This window comes from Epinephelus moara, chromosome 2 (genome assembly GCF_006386435.1).
Source record: "Epinephelus moara isolate mb chromosome 2, YSFRI_EMoa_1.0, whole genome shotgun sequence".
Taxonomy (NCBI): Eukaryota; Metazoa; Chordata; class Actinopteri; order Perciformes; family Serranidae; genus Epinephelus; species Epinephelus moara.
The window spans coordinates 26357988-26377633 of NC_065507.1; the positions used below are offsets into that span (position 1 = coordinate 26357988).

A 19646-nucleotide genomic window follows, 5' to 3' on the forward strand; every position below is an offset into this window, starting at 1 on the left:
ATGATCTCATTTGAGGTGTTGTCCAGTCTTTAGCAAGCAGCCATGTAATGTCAGTATGACCTGTTCTCACAGTTTCGACATGAACAGAGAGTACACAGATATCGCTATTAAAACTGATACATTAATGTTGTTATACAAGTTTAATTTACACAGTCCAGGCTTTGCTGCCCCACAAAGAGATGAGAGCAATATAAATACAACTGTAGCACAAAGTTAAAAAATGCAGCACTGTTAAACTGCTGGAGAGATTTTTTCACACGATAGGATTTCATCAGTTTTCTACAGACTAATTGAAAATGATATCTGCAGTTAAGCTTTTTATTAATTAACTGCGAGGAATTTAGCTGACGGGACCTGGGAGATTTCATAGGCATAAATGATTACTTGAGCAGAAGATTTACACATTTATCCTGATTTTCATCCTTTAAAAAAAAAAAATTAAAAAAATTAAACTGCTTGAAAAATTTCTTGGAAATTCGAGTGCTGGTGAGCGTGAGGTTACACTGACAAGATAACCTAAAAATATATTTGTAAAAAAACAAAAAAAACAAGCCACATCAGCTTTTCAACTTCAATGCACACTGAATAAAACACTAGTATATTTCGGAGGGCATTTATATGCATGAGTCATCAGCTGAGTCATACTTTTCCTATCTCTGATGCCGAAGCGCAAATGCCAGTCAGACCCCCCACACACACCCCCACCCCCACAGTGCCCGAAACCCATCGAGCTTCTCCCCTCCTGCTTCCTCTAGTTACGTCCTAGTAGATGGGTGGTTAAATTAGGAAGGGAGTATAACGTCTTGTGAACATTTTTGGGGCCACACTCCCTGAGGTGGTATGTGTGGAGGGAATAACTGTAGAAGGATGGGCTGCAGCAAATGAGCAAGATCTGACCACAATACACTCGCAGCCAGCCCACAGATTGATTTGGGCTTATTAAATTTTGGCTCATTCTGTCTCTCAGCTGGCCAAAAGTGCAAATCAAAGGCAAACCGACCTCTCAGGGTGCCAAATGCTACAGTTCCTCCCTGCTGTGCGGGCAAACAACCTTCTCTTCCTTTTGCATCCTTGTTCTCTCAGGTACCATTCGCTTCAAAGCCGAAATAAAAGTGCGTTGCATAAGGTTCTCTTTGGTCATTGGAGGGGTGAGGGAGGGTCTGTGGAGTATTTGACTCACAACAGTGTTTTACTAAAGTATGTAGAGGCGATGACTATGGGTTTTGTTGTGCATTTTTTACATTGTTGTAGCTCTACTGGACTCTAACATTATTTTGATAAAAGCACTTTATCCTCCCGTAGAGCAACACAAAGGGGAACGAGATAAATATTATAAGAGCATTTTATTATTACAATTTAAACTGTATTATAGTTGATCTGTAACCTGGATCTGACAATCTGTACATGCAATAGATGAAATAATAAATATAATGTAATAGAAAACACAATCTAACTGGTGCTGCTGACAGGTCATGATTGCATGAGTGCTTTAAATTTTTAAAAGCCTTTATCATTACAGTTTATCAGGGCCGCACAGCTGCCGTTGAGAAGACAGAGGTCACATCTGATTGTTTGTCCTCTGGAGGAGTTTCCATTCTACAGTCACAAAGAAATTGCACTTGATGGGTTTTGAAGGCTGATTCGAATGTTTTTCACGCTCGGCTTTGACTGCCTTTAGGGAAGAAAAAATTAAATCATTAAATTAAACTAAATAGATGGATTTAATTTTTCTCCACTAAAATTATACTCCTGGCGGTGTGATAAAAGCTGTGAAACTGCCCTGAACCATCTTGTTGGAAGGTAAACATAACTGATGAGTTAAAGGAAGTAATAAATGTGAGAGAAAAAAATAAAAATTTTACTGACATCTTTTAGTGCATAGTGAAAATGTGTTTGAATGATTGGTAGTTTGCAGGCTGCATGGTGAAATAAGGACTTACGACCTCAGTATTTTTTTAAATCCTGGCCATGGCTCCGATTGTCATTAGTGATAGTGTTGACCTTTTAGCTACAAGGTGCCACTTTGGGTTGGCAGAGTTGTGAATTTAAGTTTGCCCTGTCCCTTTTATTTGGTAATAATATAGCTCTAAATGTTGTTAATCCATTAACAGTTGCTTAACAAGCTTTTGATGAACAAATTTTAGTCAAGATCCCCTGCAGCCTCTTTCTAAAAGGTTAAGTGGTCAAAGTTACATTCAAAGGAATTGTTTTCACAACCTGACAACGTGGGCTGCAACTAAGGTTTATTTTAAATATTGATTCTATCTGCAGGTTATTTTTTTCAATCCATTAGTCAGGCATTTAGTCTATGAAATGTTAGAAAACAGTGGAAATGGCTATCACACAGGCAAGGTCTATAAATTGCTTGTTTTGTCAGAATAGAATAGAAACCTTTATTGTCATTGTATACCAGATACAACGAAATTGGACATGCTGCTCCTAATGGTGCAGTATGCCTTTAGGCAGTTCAAAATCAAAAGATATTTAATTTACGGGTACTTAAAGATATTTAATTTACGGGTACTTAAAGACAAAGGCAGAAATTCTCACAAATCCCAAAATGGGACTGGTTAGAAATTGGGGATTTCTTTTACTAAATTACTTAAAAAACTGTAGTGATTAATTTGTCTATTAGTGTAGGCTATGTGTTTTCTAATTGATGAAATTACTTTCTTATTAATGATCTCCTTATGAATGGCTTATAGCTTGATAGGCTAGTTCCGTGAAGCTTTAATAAACCTAAATAAATCTTTAAAGCCATTAATTATAAACCTTTTATCAGGGACGTAGGTTTCATTTCACATATGAAATGGGGGTTGGGGGTTCTCTGCAAGAAAATTTCAAGCATTACACACTCAATTTACTGCATTTTTGTGAATTTTTATGCACTGATTTGTGCCTTTTCTGCATCATTATATGATATAAATGTCTTATATTTTGTCACATATTGATGGAGGATGTGTCCCCTGAAATCTACATGAGTGCCTTATTTAACCCTTTGAAACCTGGAGTGACATCACTTACCTGTGCTGCTTTCAGACACCTTTTTTCAGTAAACCTTTGAACTTTTGAGCAAATTGGTGCAGTTTCTTTCAAAAACATGGGGGAAAAAGGCAATGAGCAGCTTGGTAAGAGATGTCCCACATTTACAAAAAAAGAAAAAAAAAAAGATTTAGAAAATTATTTTGAAAAAGCTAGGGAAAAAAGTATTTTTATAATTATCATTATTATATATTTAAAATTATGTTACAGAATTATTATAATTTTTAAGCTCTTTTACAGCTCTTTTTTTTTTAAATTTATTTTTAATTTTCAATTTATTGCTATTTTTGGGGGGTCATTCTTTCTTTCATTGCTCATTGTTTTCTTCCCATGTTTTTGAAAGAAACCAAGACAATTTGCTCAGTTCTCAAAGGGTTAACATGTATTTGTACATGCACTGTATATTTTTCAGTACACAAACATATTTTGTCTCCAGAGGACAGTTTTCCCATTATGTGGTGATGACAACCTGAAGCATATCAGGAGCAATGTTTTTTTTTACCACAGAAAAAAGCTATAAATTAATTAATTTTTTTTTTTTTTTTTTTTAAATATTGATGGTTCATTCTGTCAGTATATCTTTTGTGTGCTGACGTGCAGTACAATGTAGTCATAAGATTTTTCTGCGTTATTATGATTATTACGGGGGTTTCCCTATGACACTGGGTCCCTTTGAGCCCCGCGCACTATTTAACAGGAGGTCCTTCATCGCGCGGAGTAATCGCCGTGTGTGAGAAGGCTCTGCTTGTCAGTCAGACTTTGAACAGTGCACTGGCGCTCATCACTGCTAATCTCCGGCCGCTGCTTGTCATCAACGACGCTGCCACTGCTGCCGCTGCTGACAGTTACCACCGACCAGCTTTAGAAATATAGATTGGGATGAACAGTTGCTGAGATACGGCGAGGAAACCCGAGGGCAACACCGCAGGGACCGAGCGGAGATTAAACGTTAGTGACGCCGTTTAACATTTACTCCGGAGTTGCAATGGTCCAGTTGAGGGATATTTTCCTCGCCTTGTGTCTCGTGGGCTGTACAGGTAAGAAAATCTCCCATTCAGCACTTGAGCTGGATATGTTTATGTTTTGCTGTGGATGTATCAGCAGCCTGTGATAGTGGTCAGGACGGCAGGCATCCACTCGCCTCCTGGTCCTCCTGGTCCTCCTCCTCCTCCTCCCTCCGCCCGCAGGCACTCTGTTTAGAAGGTGCAACGGTAACGGTACTGCGACTGCTGCTAATTAGCTTACTGCCGAGCTCGGTGATGTGTTTTTTAAGTAAAGACAGCTTGATGCTAATGTGTTAAAGGCACCATTTCTCCCCCTGGAGACACTCTCATAACGCAGATACTCCTCGCGTGACCAGCCTGCACGCTGACCTAGCGCTATTGTGCATTAAATTAAACATGATACCCAGGAAGGACAAGCTTTGGGATTGTATTAGCATGGATGTGGGCATTATGTGAATGGAAATGTGGCGTGGGGATTTAATTTCTCCTCCCATGTATAGTCGTGTTGGTGTCGGCCGTTGGTCTTAGCTTGGATGGGACGTGTTTGTTGTTGATAGGGAGTGATGCTAGGCGCCTTGTATTTGTAGACACACACATACATGCACGCACACACAGCCTTCTGGGTTGAGTCACGGTCTCTCTGTTAAAGGTACACTGTGCAGAATAAAGCACGTGATATCTTGAGGTTGCACCTGGCAGGTGTGATGCGATTAAAGGGGGGGTGCTGGCTCGTGCAAAGTAGCCAACATGAAGGGTTTGTTAGGGGCAATGTGGGTTTATTTGGTCTCTCTGGCACACTGATGCACAGCAAGCACAACTTCTACTCTGAATCATCTGTTATGTAATCTGATGCCACGATAACGGCTTTGAAATGAGATCCTCTAAGTTGGTAAAATGTGTCGTTATGTAAGTCTAATTGAGGGAGTTTTGTGATAAATTACATTTTTAATAGCCTTTGCACACCCATTTTTTTGATTAAAATCAGTAATTTGACATGTGAGGCGATTACAGTTGGAGGAGTAGTACTCTCAGCTAAACTCAGGCTCAGGGTTTTCGTGGGATAGCCTTTTAATCCTTTATGTACAATCCAATATGTGCAGGGGTGTTCCTCAGGCAGGAGAGGAAAACGCACAGGGAGTGGAGGAGCTCTTCCTGCATTGTAATGATAATGCAATTTTCCTTGGCTTTGATGGAACATTTTATGTAGAAATGTCAATTTGCAATAGCCTCGTGATGGGACTCTGTTTCCTCTTGTGCCATAATTTAATTTAAGCATATTCTAATGCATTTGACACGTTATTTTGTTATGTATCAAACAGCAATTACACTTGACCACTTAAATATCATAGGCTACTTTTGACATCTCGAGGAAACCTGCTAATTTAATGGAGGCATTAGATGAGATCAAAAAAATGATAGAGAATAAATTGAGAAGCTGCGGCCTTTGAAAATTCTGTTTGAGGGAAAACATCTTTTATTTTTGTGTATAATCTTGTCAGAACATCTGAAGCTATAACACATTTTCTGGGGTTATATGACTATGAAGGATCTTTTTAGTCATTGGTACTTGATTGATGAGGCTGATTATTGTTGAAATTGTCGAACTTGGACAAACAATATAATGCTGGCACTGTTTCCAATTGATTAAAAACATGTTTTTGGCATTTCTGTCCTGCAGTTTCTTCTTACTTATCAGCCTCATCTGCAATAACCTAATTTTGGTAATTAGCCCAGCTGACCAATCAGATTAACTCGATTGTACAATTAGGAAAGGGAATTCGGGGTTTGATTTTGGTTTGAATCTTATGCGATGACTTAAAAAGCATTACCTTAATTGTACAAAATGTGCAATGGACAGTGGCCAATGTTACAGTTACGCTGAATTTGGATATAATAGAGATAAAACTGCATGATTCTGGCCTTTTAATAGACTGATCACTTTCTCATATATCAAATACCTCCACTAAGGCTCAAATTAAAACGTTTGTTTTGTATTCCTTTATTGAATCTACGTTTGTAGTGTTTGGCGCTGTACAAATGTCAGAAATGTTACTTTTGTAAATGTCACTTTTGTAGTTGAATGCAAATCAAAGAAAACTGGCAGTCTCTCAGTAGATGATTATATGGCATAGTTGCAGTATTTATGACTGAACTGAGATTTGGGAAGGATTAACCATCTCTTTCTTCCTTTCCTCTCAGCTCAATGGGTCTGTTGAGCCTCTTGACGTAATTATTAATTGATCCTCTTCAAACTGATAACTGAAACATGGGAGAATTTCAAGCCTGCGTTTTCTGATTTCTAAATTTTTATGAAATTGAAATATAGCCTCCAGAAATCAAAGTGAGAGAAATGAAGCAGAACCATGTGTGATAAGAGATGGGTTCCCAGTGTCCTCAACCTGTGGGATATGATGAATGAACTGCACTCTGCATCTCGCCATATGGCTCTCTCTCTCTTCAACAGCGGCTCTCTAGTTTACAGTAGGATTGTTTCACATAGCCTGTGTTACATCATCAGTCAGATCATGCGGGAGTGATGACGTAGCCCCACGCTGCTCCATTTACAAAGCAAGATGGAGGCATGGCTGACTGCAGGCTGACTTCTAAAAGCTCCAGACTTCTTTACGTCTGACTTAGCTTCATGAGCATGGAGACCAACACCGCCAGGAGCAATGGCTGCTAGTCCAACAACTCCAACTTGATAAAGTGATTATTTCAGAACAGTGTGTGCACATCGTGTACTGCCAGCAGTGTTTCCCATATTTAGAATTTATTTAGGAGGTCCACTGAAATAGATTCCCTTCCCCCCAAAAGAGATACAGCAAGTCTTTCTTTTCAGTTGCATGCATGACCACAGCCAATCAGTTTACAAAGGTCGACTGAATGCAGAGACCTTTACAGTTTCTCCCTGGCCTTGGTTTGATTGCAGAGAGGCCACAGAGGAAATGCGTATCATGATTAGGGCTGCTACTAATGCTTTTCTTTTTTTGGCGAGTAATGTCTTTGTTATTTCTTCCATTAATTCATTGATCATTTAGTCTTCAAAATGACTGGAAATAGTGAAAAATCCCTGCCACAATTTTGCTTGTTGATTTCTTCAGTTCTTCTTTTGTCAACCAGCAGCACCATTCACAGTTATAAGAAAACAGAGAATAGCATCAAATGCTCGCTTTTGAGAAGCTGAAACCAGTAAATGTTTGACATTTTTGCTCATTAAATGACTCACACGATTAACTGTTTATCAGCATTATTGCCAATTAAATTTTCCATCATTCAGTTCATCCTTTCGACAGTTTGATTGTGGGTTGGTGCTTCATTAGTCCAGTAATGCAAAACACAATTAAGCATTCGATTAAAACCATCATGGAAAGCAAGTGTTGCTGTGGACGGACACCAGTAGTAATTGCTTATAAAGCGAAGCAGAAAGACTGATTGTACTGTCATGTGCATTTGCAGACATTGCTTAACTTGCCTTCCACTTTGAGTGTCAAGCAGTCCTCTGCAAAATCATATTAAAGTCAGACAGACGTTTGGAGAAAGGTCCATTTGGGAAATCCAGCCAAAGCAGCTGAAGTGCTCGCACCAGTGTAGCTTTTCACCTCCATTTTCTGTGATTTTAGTTTTGTCTTATCAAATAACCAAAGCTGCCAAGAACAGAGTGTCTACTGACAGGCCGCTGCAAACCGTTCGAGGATGTTTATTGAACCAGAATATGTTTCAGAATGGAACTGATGATGGAAAAACACAACTACACGATTGGGAGACAATTTCTGGGAAACTGTCAGCCATGCATGTTTTAGGTATTCTATCTATTCAGACCAGTCATTTCAACAAATTCATATATTTTCTTAACTGTGAAACAGTCAGTGAAATACCCATTCGCCATAAATCACTGTAGACCGTCGTTAAAGCAGCCATATCTCTTGCACATCATTTTCTGAAAATCTCATAGATGCTAAGGTTTTTCATCCAGAGGGAAAGCAAGAGAGAGAGGGACTGTGGTTTTGTTGCAGCCAGGACTACTTGACTCTAATAGTGACGGGGAGTGGATCAGACAGATCCAGGTCTGAGAGAGTTGAGAGGAGCTGCATTGCCCAAGGATGCTAAAAAGATGACATTACACATGCACGTGACCCGAAAGCGCTGTGGGAGGAACATAAACAGCCTTTCCTGAGGGTTTGCTGACAGAGGTGACGCAGGCTGTGGGGCTCAGTGGTTTATTTTACAGTGATTAGCTTCTGAAGTGGTAGCATCCTTATGTCATTCCTGTGAGGTTTGAGTTATTATATAATTAATCAGGGTTAATTTAAGAGCAGAAAACAGGTTAAACGCAACACTGAGGCCTGGGAGACGAGCTTGGTTTATATCTTGTCACTAAAAACCTGCTTCAGTACACATTGCTTTTTAGCTAAAGATTGCAATCCTAAATTCATACTACAGGATGGCTGCTTCCCTCTAAATTGAAAACATGTTAAGATCTCAGAGCTATCAGGAAATTAGAACAACGTGTCCTTGTCATTCATCAAATTAAAAAAAAAAGAGGCCAGCACTGTGAATACAGGATCCCTGTGGACATGTAACCCTAGATTGGCAAACCTTTAGGCATTATACGGCCTCTCTCCGCTTTGAAGCTTTTCCTCTTTGGGACAAAAGAACCTGTGACAGGGTCAAAGTTTTTGTAAAGTATCAAATTATCTGCTGGGTATAATTGCATGTTTGGTCAGGCTACCATCTCCTCTTGACAATGGTAAAAAGCAACTTTGAGCCATTTCAATGTGGCTATTTTCTTTATGATTCTCATTTGATCAGATTTGACCGGTCACCTCCAGCTATGTAAATGCTCGCTGCACTTGGCAAAATGTATCACCTTTACTCTCTAGGCTATTCACTTGCAAATAAAGACTGATTTATCCTTTTGCTTAGGCTGTTATGAAGTGAGAGCTCCTCCTGGCTCGCTCCTCCTGGCTCACGATCTGTCTTTCCATATCTTATTTGGGTGAGAGAGATGCAGGGGAAAACAGGACTTCTGTGACCCAAACTAAGTCATCATCACAGCCTTGTCTGTGGCCCATGTGGCCCCTGAGAGAGGAAATGAGCTTTACAGTCATGTCACTACCCATGCTGGAAGGAACGGTGTCCCAATTTACAAGATGTACAGATGAGTCTTCTCAATGCAAACTCCTGAAAGCGAGCTGTACAGTATGTCTGATTTTAAGAAAATGAGTGCATGTCTCATCTTACCGTGATAAAGCAATTTGCTGTTGGCTAGGATTTAGCACTCCACTTCTTTTATGGAGTGTGAAGGGAAGCAGTGTGTATGTGTGTGTCTTCTCATGCATCCATGCACATCATAGTGCATTCATTATTGAAACACTATAGGATGCATCACCATGCACAGAGCAGGGAAAATTCAGATTGCTATGCCTCAGGCCTTCTTTTTATGCAGTCACCATAGTGTGTCACCATCTCCTCTAACGTTATACTCCTCTACCAGCTTAGTCATTGCCTGGCAACTTGGAGATACCTCTGTTTTACACAAAGTCATGACGTGCATTAATATTCTGAACAAAAAAGTCTGTCATTAAAGCAGGGAAGTGACACTCATTCCGTTAAAAATCTGTTATTTTTAATCTCTAATTAGATCACACTAAGGAGGCACCATCTCCTGAGGAGCCGCGGCGGCTATAGCTGCTTCTTATCCATTCAGCGTGCAGGATCCACTTTGAAAGGATGTCAGTGATTCCCACAGATGGGCTACACTTGGGCCGCCTGCAGACGTTTTTTAACAGTCACTCAAGTGTATTTTAACCCATTTAATGATTTAACATATGAAAAGCGTGTCTGATGTAATGCATAGCGGTGTAAAGCAGCGCACCTTGAGTATTTTATACAAAATCATACACAGATGATGATGATGATGACCCGCACACTCGTTTTTCAAAAGCTCTTTATTCATAGAAAATTTGCCTACTCATGAAAAGGTGATATATATAATAGTAATCACTTTTTTTTTATAAATGTATTATAGCCCGCAGCCCCTGGGATCTCTACTGTGTCACATTATCCTCTAGCGGATCATATTTTATGAGTACATGTCTCAGTGTGAGGATTTTTAGAGGAGTGGAAGGAAAAGAAAAATTTTGAAAGTGATATCATCGGGGGAGGGAATTAACCTCATTTAATCCTCATTCGTGCAGAGTAATCTAAAATTATGTAACAGATATGGCCAAAGATAGAAAGAAACCCACATGGCAACATGGCACCTATTTTTAATTTCTTAGCTAAACTGTGCAGCTGCTGTGAATGCAAGTGCATGGGTCATGATGAACTGTCTCTAAATGTGACATATTGTTAAATTTTCATTGCTGTTTTCTGTAGCTTTCCGAACTACCCTTCTTAACATAATGATAATCGTAATAATGAGCTGTTCAGCTGTTTGTATATTGTTCTCATTCAGATTCTAACATTATACCAGCTGACACAGTGCAACCTGAGATCTTGACAGGCACTTGGACCTGTTTTCTAATCTGGACAGCATGTGCAGGACTGTGCTGATTGATACCAATGAATAATGGATGAGTAATTTTGAGGATGTTACACCATCTTATGCCGACGTTTGCCATGCTGCTTGTAGTCTGCAGTACGTGGAGAAATATTGCTGTTGTTAACGGCCTTGTAACAGATGGCATGGTGACATTAATATTTACATGTCTTTTTTTTCCCATTTTGACAGCCACACTGAGGTGTGACTCTTAACTGGAATGTATTTAGCCATGTTTTTCTTCTAATCCACATGAAGTCACGACAACCTTTTTCTTTTTTTTTTCTTTCCCCCAACAGTAGCTTTCCCAGGAGTGTGTAATGCACTGAGAGATTCAGACTATCTACCCTTTCCCTTTTCACACACAGACACCCAAACCATTCAGATGTAACAACAGAAGCTGGGGTGTGGAAGGAATTTTTAGAGGCTGTAAGGGTAATTTTAAGGTGTTTTCATCGAGGGGACCGAATTGCTAACATTAACAGGCAATCTCATTGGGAGCTGAACGGAGCACTTTGCAGAATTCCTGAATGCGACAGACAAGAGGTGCAGCAGGAAGATTGGAGGGGATTAGAGTCCATCTGTGAGTCAGAGGTCACTGGAGTACTACAGTTACTCCTCAGTGGTAGAGTGCTGGCGGTGAATCAGTTTTGCTCTGAAATGCTGAAGGCTGTTTGGATATTGTTTAGCTTGGTAAGAGCGCCCTTGGACCAGCACACAGTCATGTTTCCATTACTGGGGTGTTTTCCGACTACTGTTTAGTCCCTCTTGAAACCCTATTTACTCCAAGGTGCTCAAGCTGATGTTTTGTTGAAGCGCAGAATTACCTTCTGTGGAACAGTTGGCCGTCTTTTAGCCCAGTGACAGATTATGGAGGGCTCATAAGGATTTCCTATTGCAGTGTCTGGAAATCTCATGGCAGTATTCCCTGTGTTATATAGGGTGCAGGCGGACGCTGTTGCAAGCCATTCATTCCCTTTAACCTCAAGATCTGTTTGCTTTATTGGCATAAACTCAAACACAGTGGGTGTTGGCATTGGACTCTGACTGGGGTTGACTTGTCACCTACACTGTATGATATTTATGGAGAGGACATCAAGGCACAGTGTTTGATGATGCTGGCATGATATAACTTTGGCTTCACTGAACTCAATAGTTCGCTGGTCAGCCCTCACCTGTGGTTACAAGCTTTGCGTACTGACCTAAAGATGAAGGATCTCTGCGTGGTGGCTGTCTCACTCTGTGTGATACGAAGACGTCTTGGTTTTGATTGACAGATCTCCCAGGCTGTCACACTGCATGGTTAACACACCTCAGTTCTGCATTTGCTGCCAAATTTGGCTACTGTAACTGACAGATGTGACAGTAAAGTATAAACTCAAACATCCTACAAATATCCCAAAGGCCCAAAATCAGAAAGATACGCATGATGCAGGGTTTGATTCCCAGCAGTTTTATCTCCAGCCTTCTGTGCATTCCAACACTCCACAGTTAGTGTGTTCGCAGGTAGAAAGCTGGGGTGGATTTTCCTTCCTTTTCACTGCACGAGCAACTCCCACTGGTTTGTTGATGTGCCTATCCAGTGGAGGAGGAACTGGGAGGGTTAGCTTGCAAGCATTTTGCCCTACTGTTGAAGCACATCACGTCTGTTTACAGACACAGACAAAAAGTGGGGTTAGTATTTAAATGTGCATAGGGAATTGGGCTTTCCAAGTGTGAAAGAAAGCAGAGAAAATTCAGCATTTTAAGGAAGAAAATATTTCAGATTAAGGCTGCCCCCTGAAAGTCAGAGGTTCAAATCATCAGTGTGAGACCCCTCAGTCCACTGAGATTCCTTCAAGTCGAGCAGTTGTTTTGTTTTGTTTTTATTCTTAAGTCAGTGTGCAGTAAACTGCTGGGGATGCTTCAGTCCCCAGATTTAGCTGCAGAGTAAGCGTTTCTCACTTTCATGCTGCTCTTCTGTACAGTCAGCTGCAGACACAGAGGCAGCTGCCCGGAAGAAGAGAGGTTTTGCCTGGTCTGGCGCCAAGATAATATATTTTTTTTTATCTTTAGATTATCCTCTGCCCTCTGCATGGTGAAGAAGTGGTGAGTTTACACCTCACAGCGACTTAATACGATACAGTCTTTGGCTATTTTTTGATACCCTACTTAAGATTACATAAGAAAGTTTAAGTAGGCTTTTTTCAAAATGTATTCCTCAAATCGTTGTACCACAGAGCCGGTGAAATTCTCCATATTTCACTTTCATATGTTCAAACCTCTGTGGACCCTGGTTGGCTGACTGAACAGATGACTCTCATAAATGATCAAGTGCTGTCCAGTGCCCTCGATGGCTGCACTAAAACAGAAGTTGCTGCTTTCTAAGCCAGATCCTTATGGCTTATGAATAATATCTCTATTTTTAGGTTATGCCTGAATTTACAACATTTTCATATTTTCTCCAAAATAACTACGGCTAACTGTTTGATTTAACCCTTAATACATGATCATACCACTGTAATCATTCCAGTAAACCAATTTGAATTAGGAGGAAACACATTCCTAGTTGAGATAGTGTGAAATGGAGGGTGAGAAGATAAAAGGGCAGGAGAAGGGTGCAGGGTTACAAATCACACAATGTAATTGCATGATGGTAGCGTTTTAAGATCAGTGTACGATTTGGTTGACCCAGGAAAATGGAGCAGACTGAAAATGTGATACCCAAACAAACTTTGTATGTAACCCAATGCCATCTTTTTTTGAAGCAAACTTTTCTTTGTGTACACTGTGTGTTTGGCATCTTGTCTGTCTTGGTCTTTTTTACCATGTCTCTCACGCTCCTCCCTGAAGGATCTCCTCTCAGTATGACTCATTGACTTCCACTGCCTGAAAGCCGTCTTGCTCTCTTTGCCAGCAGAAGTCGGATGTGTCATGGACCCCATTGTGCATCTTTTCCATGGATGTCATAGAGTGCAAAGGCAGATGACAGGCCCTCTGAAGAAAAGGAAACCATCTCACATCAGTAGTCATAGTGGCCAGACCAGTGTAAAAACGGGGCATCATTGCACCCTTAAAGTGTTTGAAAATGGTGGCACCACATCTGGAAGAATCGCCAATGAGACCTGCTGCTGTCTCAAGAAAATAACCTTCATTGCTCTGGTAGTGCCTTAAATACCAGCACGTATTTACTCGTTATTACGAAGCTGCAATGTGCAGTGCAGGTTTCATGTGCATGGTTGTGGTGCTCACACTGTAGTAAGCTAGTATGTATAATTTACTAACCCAAACCCCGGTAGGTTTTATACTGCTTGCACCATATTCCCCCCAGTTTATTTCTTGCTATCTAGTCTTTTCCAAGCTAAAGAAATTTTGAAGCATATGGTAGTATTGTGAAAAATCAAACACACACTTCATAAAGCATTACTTGCATTATAAAAAATAAAATCTGTGACTGTGCTTGCATGTATGCTGTTAGCAAACAGTAATCATCCACTGTATTCTCAATGGCATACTGGTGATTTGTGTATCTACTCCCACTGGAGATTCCTTCACAACAACCTCCATTAGAGGGGAGAGGGGGGTATGCCTGTGAAGGGCTGTTCTCTGCCTTATGACAGCACATGGCCGCTCTCTCTGCCTGAGTGGCTACAGTAACACACAGCTAAAACACATTTTGACTGAACAGGGTCATGGCGCTTTCACCAGTGAATATAAGCCACCGTGTTGAAGCATTAAGGATTTTTGGCATCAGCTGTTGTGGCATTCATATCATTTGTTGGTCTTACTGCACCATATTGGGAAATGTGTTCGCACAGCTTTTCTGCTATGTTGATATCAAGGGGAGGTCAGATAAAAGCATCACTCATGTAGCTTGTTTTGTGGGATTGACTTTCAGTGTTTCGTTGCAATACTTTAGCTGCCCAGGATTGTTTACTGTGTTCCTGTCTACCACACTCCTTTGCTCCATATTTGCTTGCATGGTTGGTTTTCTGGACATATGTCTGTACACTCGTGGGAGTGTGTCTTTGTCACTGTTACTGTCTGTGTATGTGGTACCTCCTTCTGGGATTTTAACTAGGTGGCAAACAAGCAATGCAATGACTTGTAATGTTAAAAGAATTATATTCCTATTGATTTTGTACATATTGTCAATATCTTATTGTCTGGGGAAACCACTGGCTCTTTGACATAAATGTTGTGACTGGCTGCATGTAAATGTTCTGATTGTTCCCTGTCTTGTCAAGTCAACAAGTCTAACACCTAAGGGAGTGCCCTCATTAGATCACAAGATGTAAGATGTGAATCACTGTTATGGTATTGATTTGTATTCACAAACAAGGAGAGAAGACCACTTATCTAACATAGCAGATCTGGTTGTGCAAAGTAAGCATTTTAATTGCAGTTGGACTGTAATATCTGCAGTGTCTGTCCAAATAATGGCACTATGAAGTGTAGTGCAAAATATGAAACACTGTTTTCAAGCTAATTTTCTCAGAGAACGTAATTAGAAAATTAGCTCGGAGGAATGCAGTGTTGAAATTCTTTTGCAACATGAGACATCATGATTGGATGGCTCCATCTTGGAGCTGCTGTGTTGCCTGAGGTCCTGGATATTTATTCACTGATGGCTTGACATGTTTTCCCACAATGCTAGCATGCTGTGGGCTGAGGCAACTGTGGTTAGTTTGCTAGTGTTTCAAAGAGATCTTGTTTAAACAACCAGAGGAGAGTGCATTAAACAAGTGGCAAGAGTGTGGAGATGAATTGCACGGTGTTTACCTATGCTGAATGGGTCGAGGTCTTGTTAAGTGAACCTCTTGACGTGCCCCTTTAAAAATCTGAGACTGTGTGTCTCTGAGTTATCAGTAGAATATTACCTGCAGCGTATCATCCACATACAACGTGGTAAGCATGCTTGCTTTCACTGAGCTGTGGTACTGAAACTACTGGGCTAGACATGAAACCAGAGGAGCAATGAAATTATGTGTCTCTCCAAGAGATTGCACATATGACTTTGTGATGTACTATCCTAAAGGAGACTCCACACTTGTTGCAAAGGGCATGTGATCGCTTCATTAAATATGGGTAGTCTTAAAACAGCTGTTATACTTGCAATATTGTCAATAGATGACTGTGGCAAAATGTTAATGCCAGGGCCAGTCTGTCACATCAAGGTCAAATCCTTGTTTCAGAGTTTTTTTGTGCAGACCGATTATTAATTTCCTGTGACATTTTAGGTCTTGGGTTTTGGTTAAAGTTCCTGTGTCCCTCTGAGAAACAATAAATTCAAGTGGGAACTGGTCTAATAAAAGTTCTGAATTTTTAATGGAGAAAATGTCATGTCACTTGTATATAATGCATAATAAATTCTAGATGACAAACTAGAATTGAGTAGCCACACGTTCATCCTGTGTTTAATATATGTTTTTATGGTCTTATTGAGTCTTTTTTATGTAACGTTCACTGTCCTGATGTTGCTTTTGATATTACCTCTGTAAAGTTTAGCCGTAGACCTTGAGCACAGAGAACACATGTATATAAAGGAAAACTTCCACAAAGTGCATTCCCCCGCTGAGTTTATTCTTCCAGTGTAAATGAAGGATCACTTGAACTTCTTAAAATTGACATTCTCAGATGACTTAAATTTCTCAGTACTGAGTGAATTTCTCAGGTTTTTTGGCTCCTTACAAATTTATTCCAGTAGTGCAGCTCACAGGATTTGTAACAGAACATCCAATGAGCTGCAGTTCAAACGTGCAGTGTATACTGCCTTGGCTCTACCTCAGACTGCAATGAATTTTAAGGGAGCGGAGTGTGGTAATCAGCGTTCAAGACTGGTTGTTATTATCCGAAGGTCAAACAAATGCGGTCCATCAATAAATCATCAATAAATAAAAACTGCCACATGCGATGATTTCGTGCAGATGGATATGCATATCATCAGGATACTGTACTGTAATGTACCGCACTCCATGCAAAACCTTATTTTCTGCTGCCAAAGTATAAATCTAAAGCCTTTGAAGAAAGATATGACCCTCAAATCCATGTATGTCCACTGGTAATGAAATTAGTCCGGGCCACTTAGCTGAAACTGTCACGTATTGAGAGTCGTATTAAATGTACAACAAGCAGGCATAAAATCAGAAAAAAGGCATTACCCGACTCTAATTCATCACAACCCTGTTTTTAAGCGCCTAGATTAATGGTGATAGTCTTCCCTCTCTGTAGATGTCTCCGGAGATTCTAGCCCTGAGGAATAGAGTAGTTAACTCTCTGGAGGTTAGCCCTGTCCCAGTGTCTATTTTTACAGTCCAGCCTCTGATTGGCCAAGGTGTGTGTGTGCGTGTATGTGTGTGTGGAAGCTCATGTTGTGTCATAAGGTGCCTCTGTGCCATCTGTCGCCCTCAGTGGAGCTGTTGTGAAGACGGACCACGCCTAGCCAGTCTGTCTTAGAGAATGTAAAACACAACCTTGGGCTTTCCTTGCTCTTTTGTACTGACAGCTATATCAGGAACATGAGGGGGGAAAAGGACCCAGCTTCCCAATTAGTGCTTTTAATGAAACCCAAACAAAGTTCTTTTGCTTTTGTTGTTCTTTCAAGCAGATAACTGTATGTGGTATGATCAAGATCCAGTACATCTAAGTCTCAGTTCCTTAGTATTTCTTGAATATACATTGGATTTGCAAAGAGAGGGGCACCTGATATTACATGCTAACAGTAAACATGAACAGATTTGCTTAGCAGGTGTAGTAACAGGTTGTTCATGAGTCATTGCTTGAGTATGAATTTGTTGTCTCACCAAAAGTGCGAAATGATTGAATCACAGCATTTGTGTTATAGACCAGACTGGCTGAAAAATAACACAATGTAGCATACTTCTTAAAGCTGGAGTATGGGGCTTTTGTCTCCCCCCTCTGGCAGTGAGAGTTATCACATTAACACTGTCAGTGTGTGCTCATAACGTTATCTCCTTCATCCCCAGGAGCGCTCCCTTAAGGTCTTCCCTTGCAAATATTTTGTCTTTTAATCCTTCTCTAAACATCAAGTTCCTTTTTTTTCTTGAGCATCCACCCCAGAAACCTTTCTTGAACGCATCTTTGGATTTTCATCCGTAGCCTCTGCCATACTCCCAGCTGCTACTTCGTTGCTAATGTCTCTCCCCCCTTCCTGTTTTTATGCCTCTGCGCTGACAATAGCCATGGCTGGAGCCATTATGTTATCAGGTTGTCCGTCTATCCCATTTTTGTAAACATGATATCTCAGGAACGCCTTGAGGAATTTATTTCAAATATGGCACAAGTGTCCACTTGAACTTAATGATGAGCTAATTACATTTTGTAGGGATGCACCGAAATGAAAATTTGTGGCAGAAGCCGAAACCAAATATTATTAAACGCTTGGCCGAATACCGAGTACCGAATACTGAATATTGTTGTTTAGTTTTTCATTAGTTTTTGCAGATGAACCCCCTCCAGATTAGTGTTGTCACGGTACCAAAATTGGATCCCACTGTATGATACCAATGAAAATATCATGGTTCTGAGTAGTATCACAATACCACAGCGAAAATGAGGCAGATGTGCCTTTTGTCATTTATAAAAAGATAAATCACTTTTCTATAATACATCAATGATATTTCAATGGAATAAATTACTTATTGACTTATTCATACTTCAAAAACAGCATCAATAAGTGATGAACATAGGGGGGATCAAAATAAAATAAATAAATAAAATAAGAATCAACCAGCCACCCTCCTCCCCTGACAAGTCCCTTCATAAGTAAAGAACAGTCCCTAAAGTGTGGTGAGGTTTGTGGGCTGTGAAAGGCTCGTTTCTCCTCTGACACGTCACATACCTGTGTTCGGCTGGCTCGGCCGTTCAGGTACTTCTGGGCAGTCATGACGCCAAGAAGAGGATATTATTGGAACCGACTTCTCCGCCGCCGGTAAGCCGATGGCCGCCGTATTTCACAGGAATACATTCCTGTCTGTGTCTGTGACCCCCGTTCAACTCACAACCGGTGGCATTCGCCTTTCGTTTCTGCTGCTGGTTGAAATCTGTAGGCTGCTCGCACAGCGTGCTGAATGATTTAAGCCTATTTTTCTCGCTCAAAACTATTTTTAGTTGCAAATGCGGTGATGGACAGATCGCCACACTGCCGACATTTTATTCCGCCTGTCACGGCACGCCGTTTGATTGCGTTATCAAAACATGCTGCTATTATTCGGCCTTGCTTTTAACTTATTCCACCAAATACCGAATGTGTGGGTTTTTTTGCAATATTCGGCTTAATATATTCGGTTACCGAATATTCGGTGCATCCCTAACATTTTGGTGATCGTAGGTCAGAGGTTAGGTTCACTGTGACCTTGTCTTTTATTTTTGTGAACATGAGTGCTCAAGAATAACATGAGGGAATTTCTTCATGTTGTACACACATGCACAGTCTGGACTCAAGGTCACTGTGACCTTGTGTCTGTTTCAGTCTTGTGAACACAATATCTCAAGAACAGCTGGAGGGAATTTCTTCAAATTTGGCACAAACGTCCACTTTGACTAAACAACGAGCTGATTAGAATTTGGTGGTCAAAGGTCAAGGTCACTGTGACCTTGTCAATTTCATTTTTGTAAACGTGATATCTCAAAAACATCTTACAGTAGTTTCCTCAAATTAAGCACAAATATCTGCTTGAACTCAGTGATGAAGTCATCCAGAATTTGGTGGTTGAAGGTCACAGGTCAATGTCACTGTGACCTCACAAAACATTTTATATCCAAAAGGTCAAAGGTCAGCTTCACTGTGACATCAAATTGTTATGCAGAGACACTTTTCTGGCCATTATTCAACATCATAACTTGGGAACAGAAGGGGAGACATTTGGTCAGACACTGAATTGGTGACTAATCTTGGTGTCCACCTTGAAACTGTGCTGATGGTATAGATCTTCTATGCTGTTGGGGGCAAGATGTGTGTGAAGCATCCATGTTTTCACAGTAAACTATACCTGTAACTTGACTGGTGCTAGGAGGCATTCAACTGCAAGGTGTTTAACAGTAGTTTAATCTTTATTTCT

The 19646-nt window shown here is 40.5% G+C and overlaps 1 protein-coding gene across 8 annotated transcripts in view; it reads left to right on the plus strand.

Moving 5' to 3' along the window:
- The first annotated feature begins 3809 nt into the window (after positions 1-3809).
- Positions 3810-19646, plus strand: part of ncam1b (neural cell adhesion molecule 1b) — a 102517-nt gene continuing 86680 nt past the window's right edge. For all 8 annotated transcript variants that reach the window (XM_050067876.1, XM_050067925.1, XM_050067897.1 and 5 more), the window contains exon 1: positions 3810-4079. In XM_050067876.1, the coding sequence (XP_049923833.1) occupies positions 4028-4079 (52 nt within the window). In that variant the 5' untranslated portion in view covers positions 3810-4027. The remainder of the gene's footprint in view (positions 4080-19646) is intronic.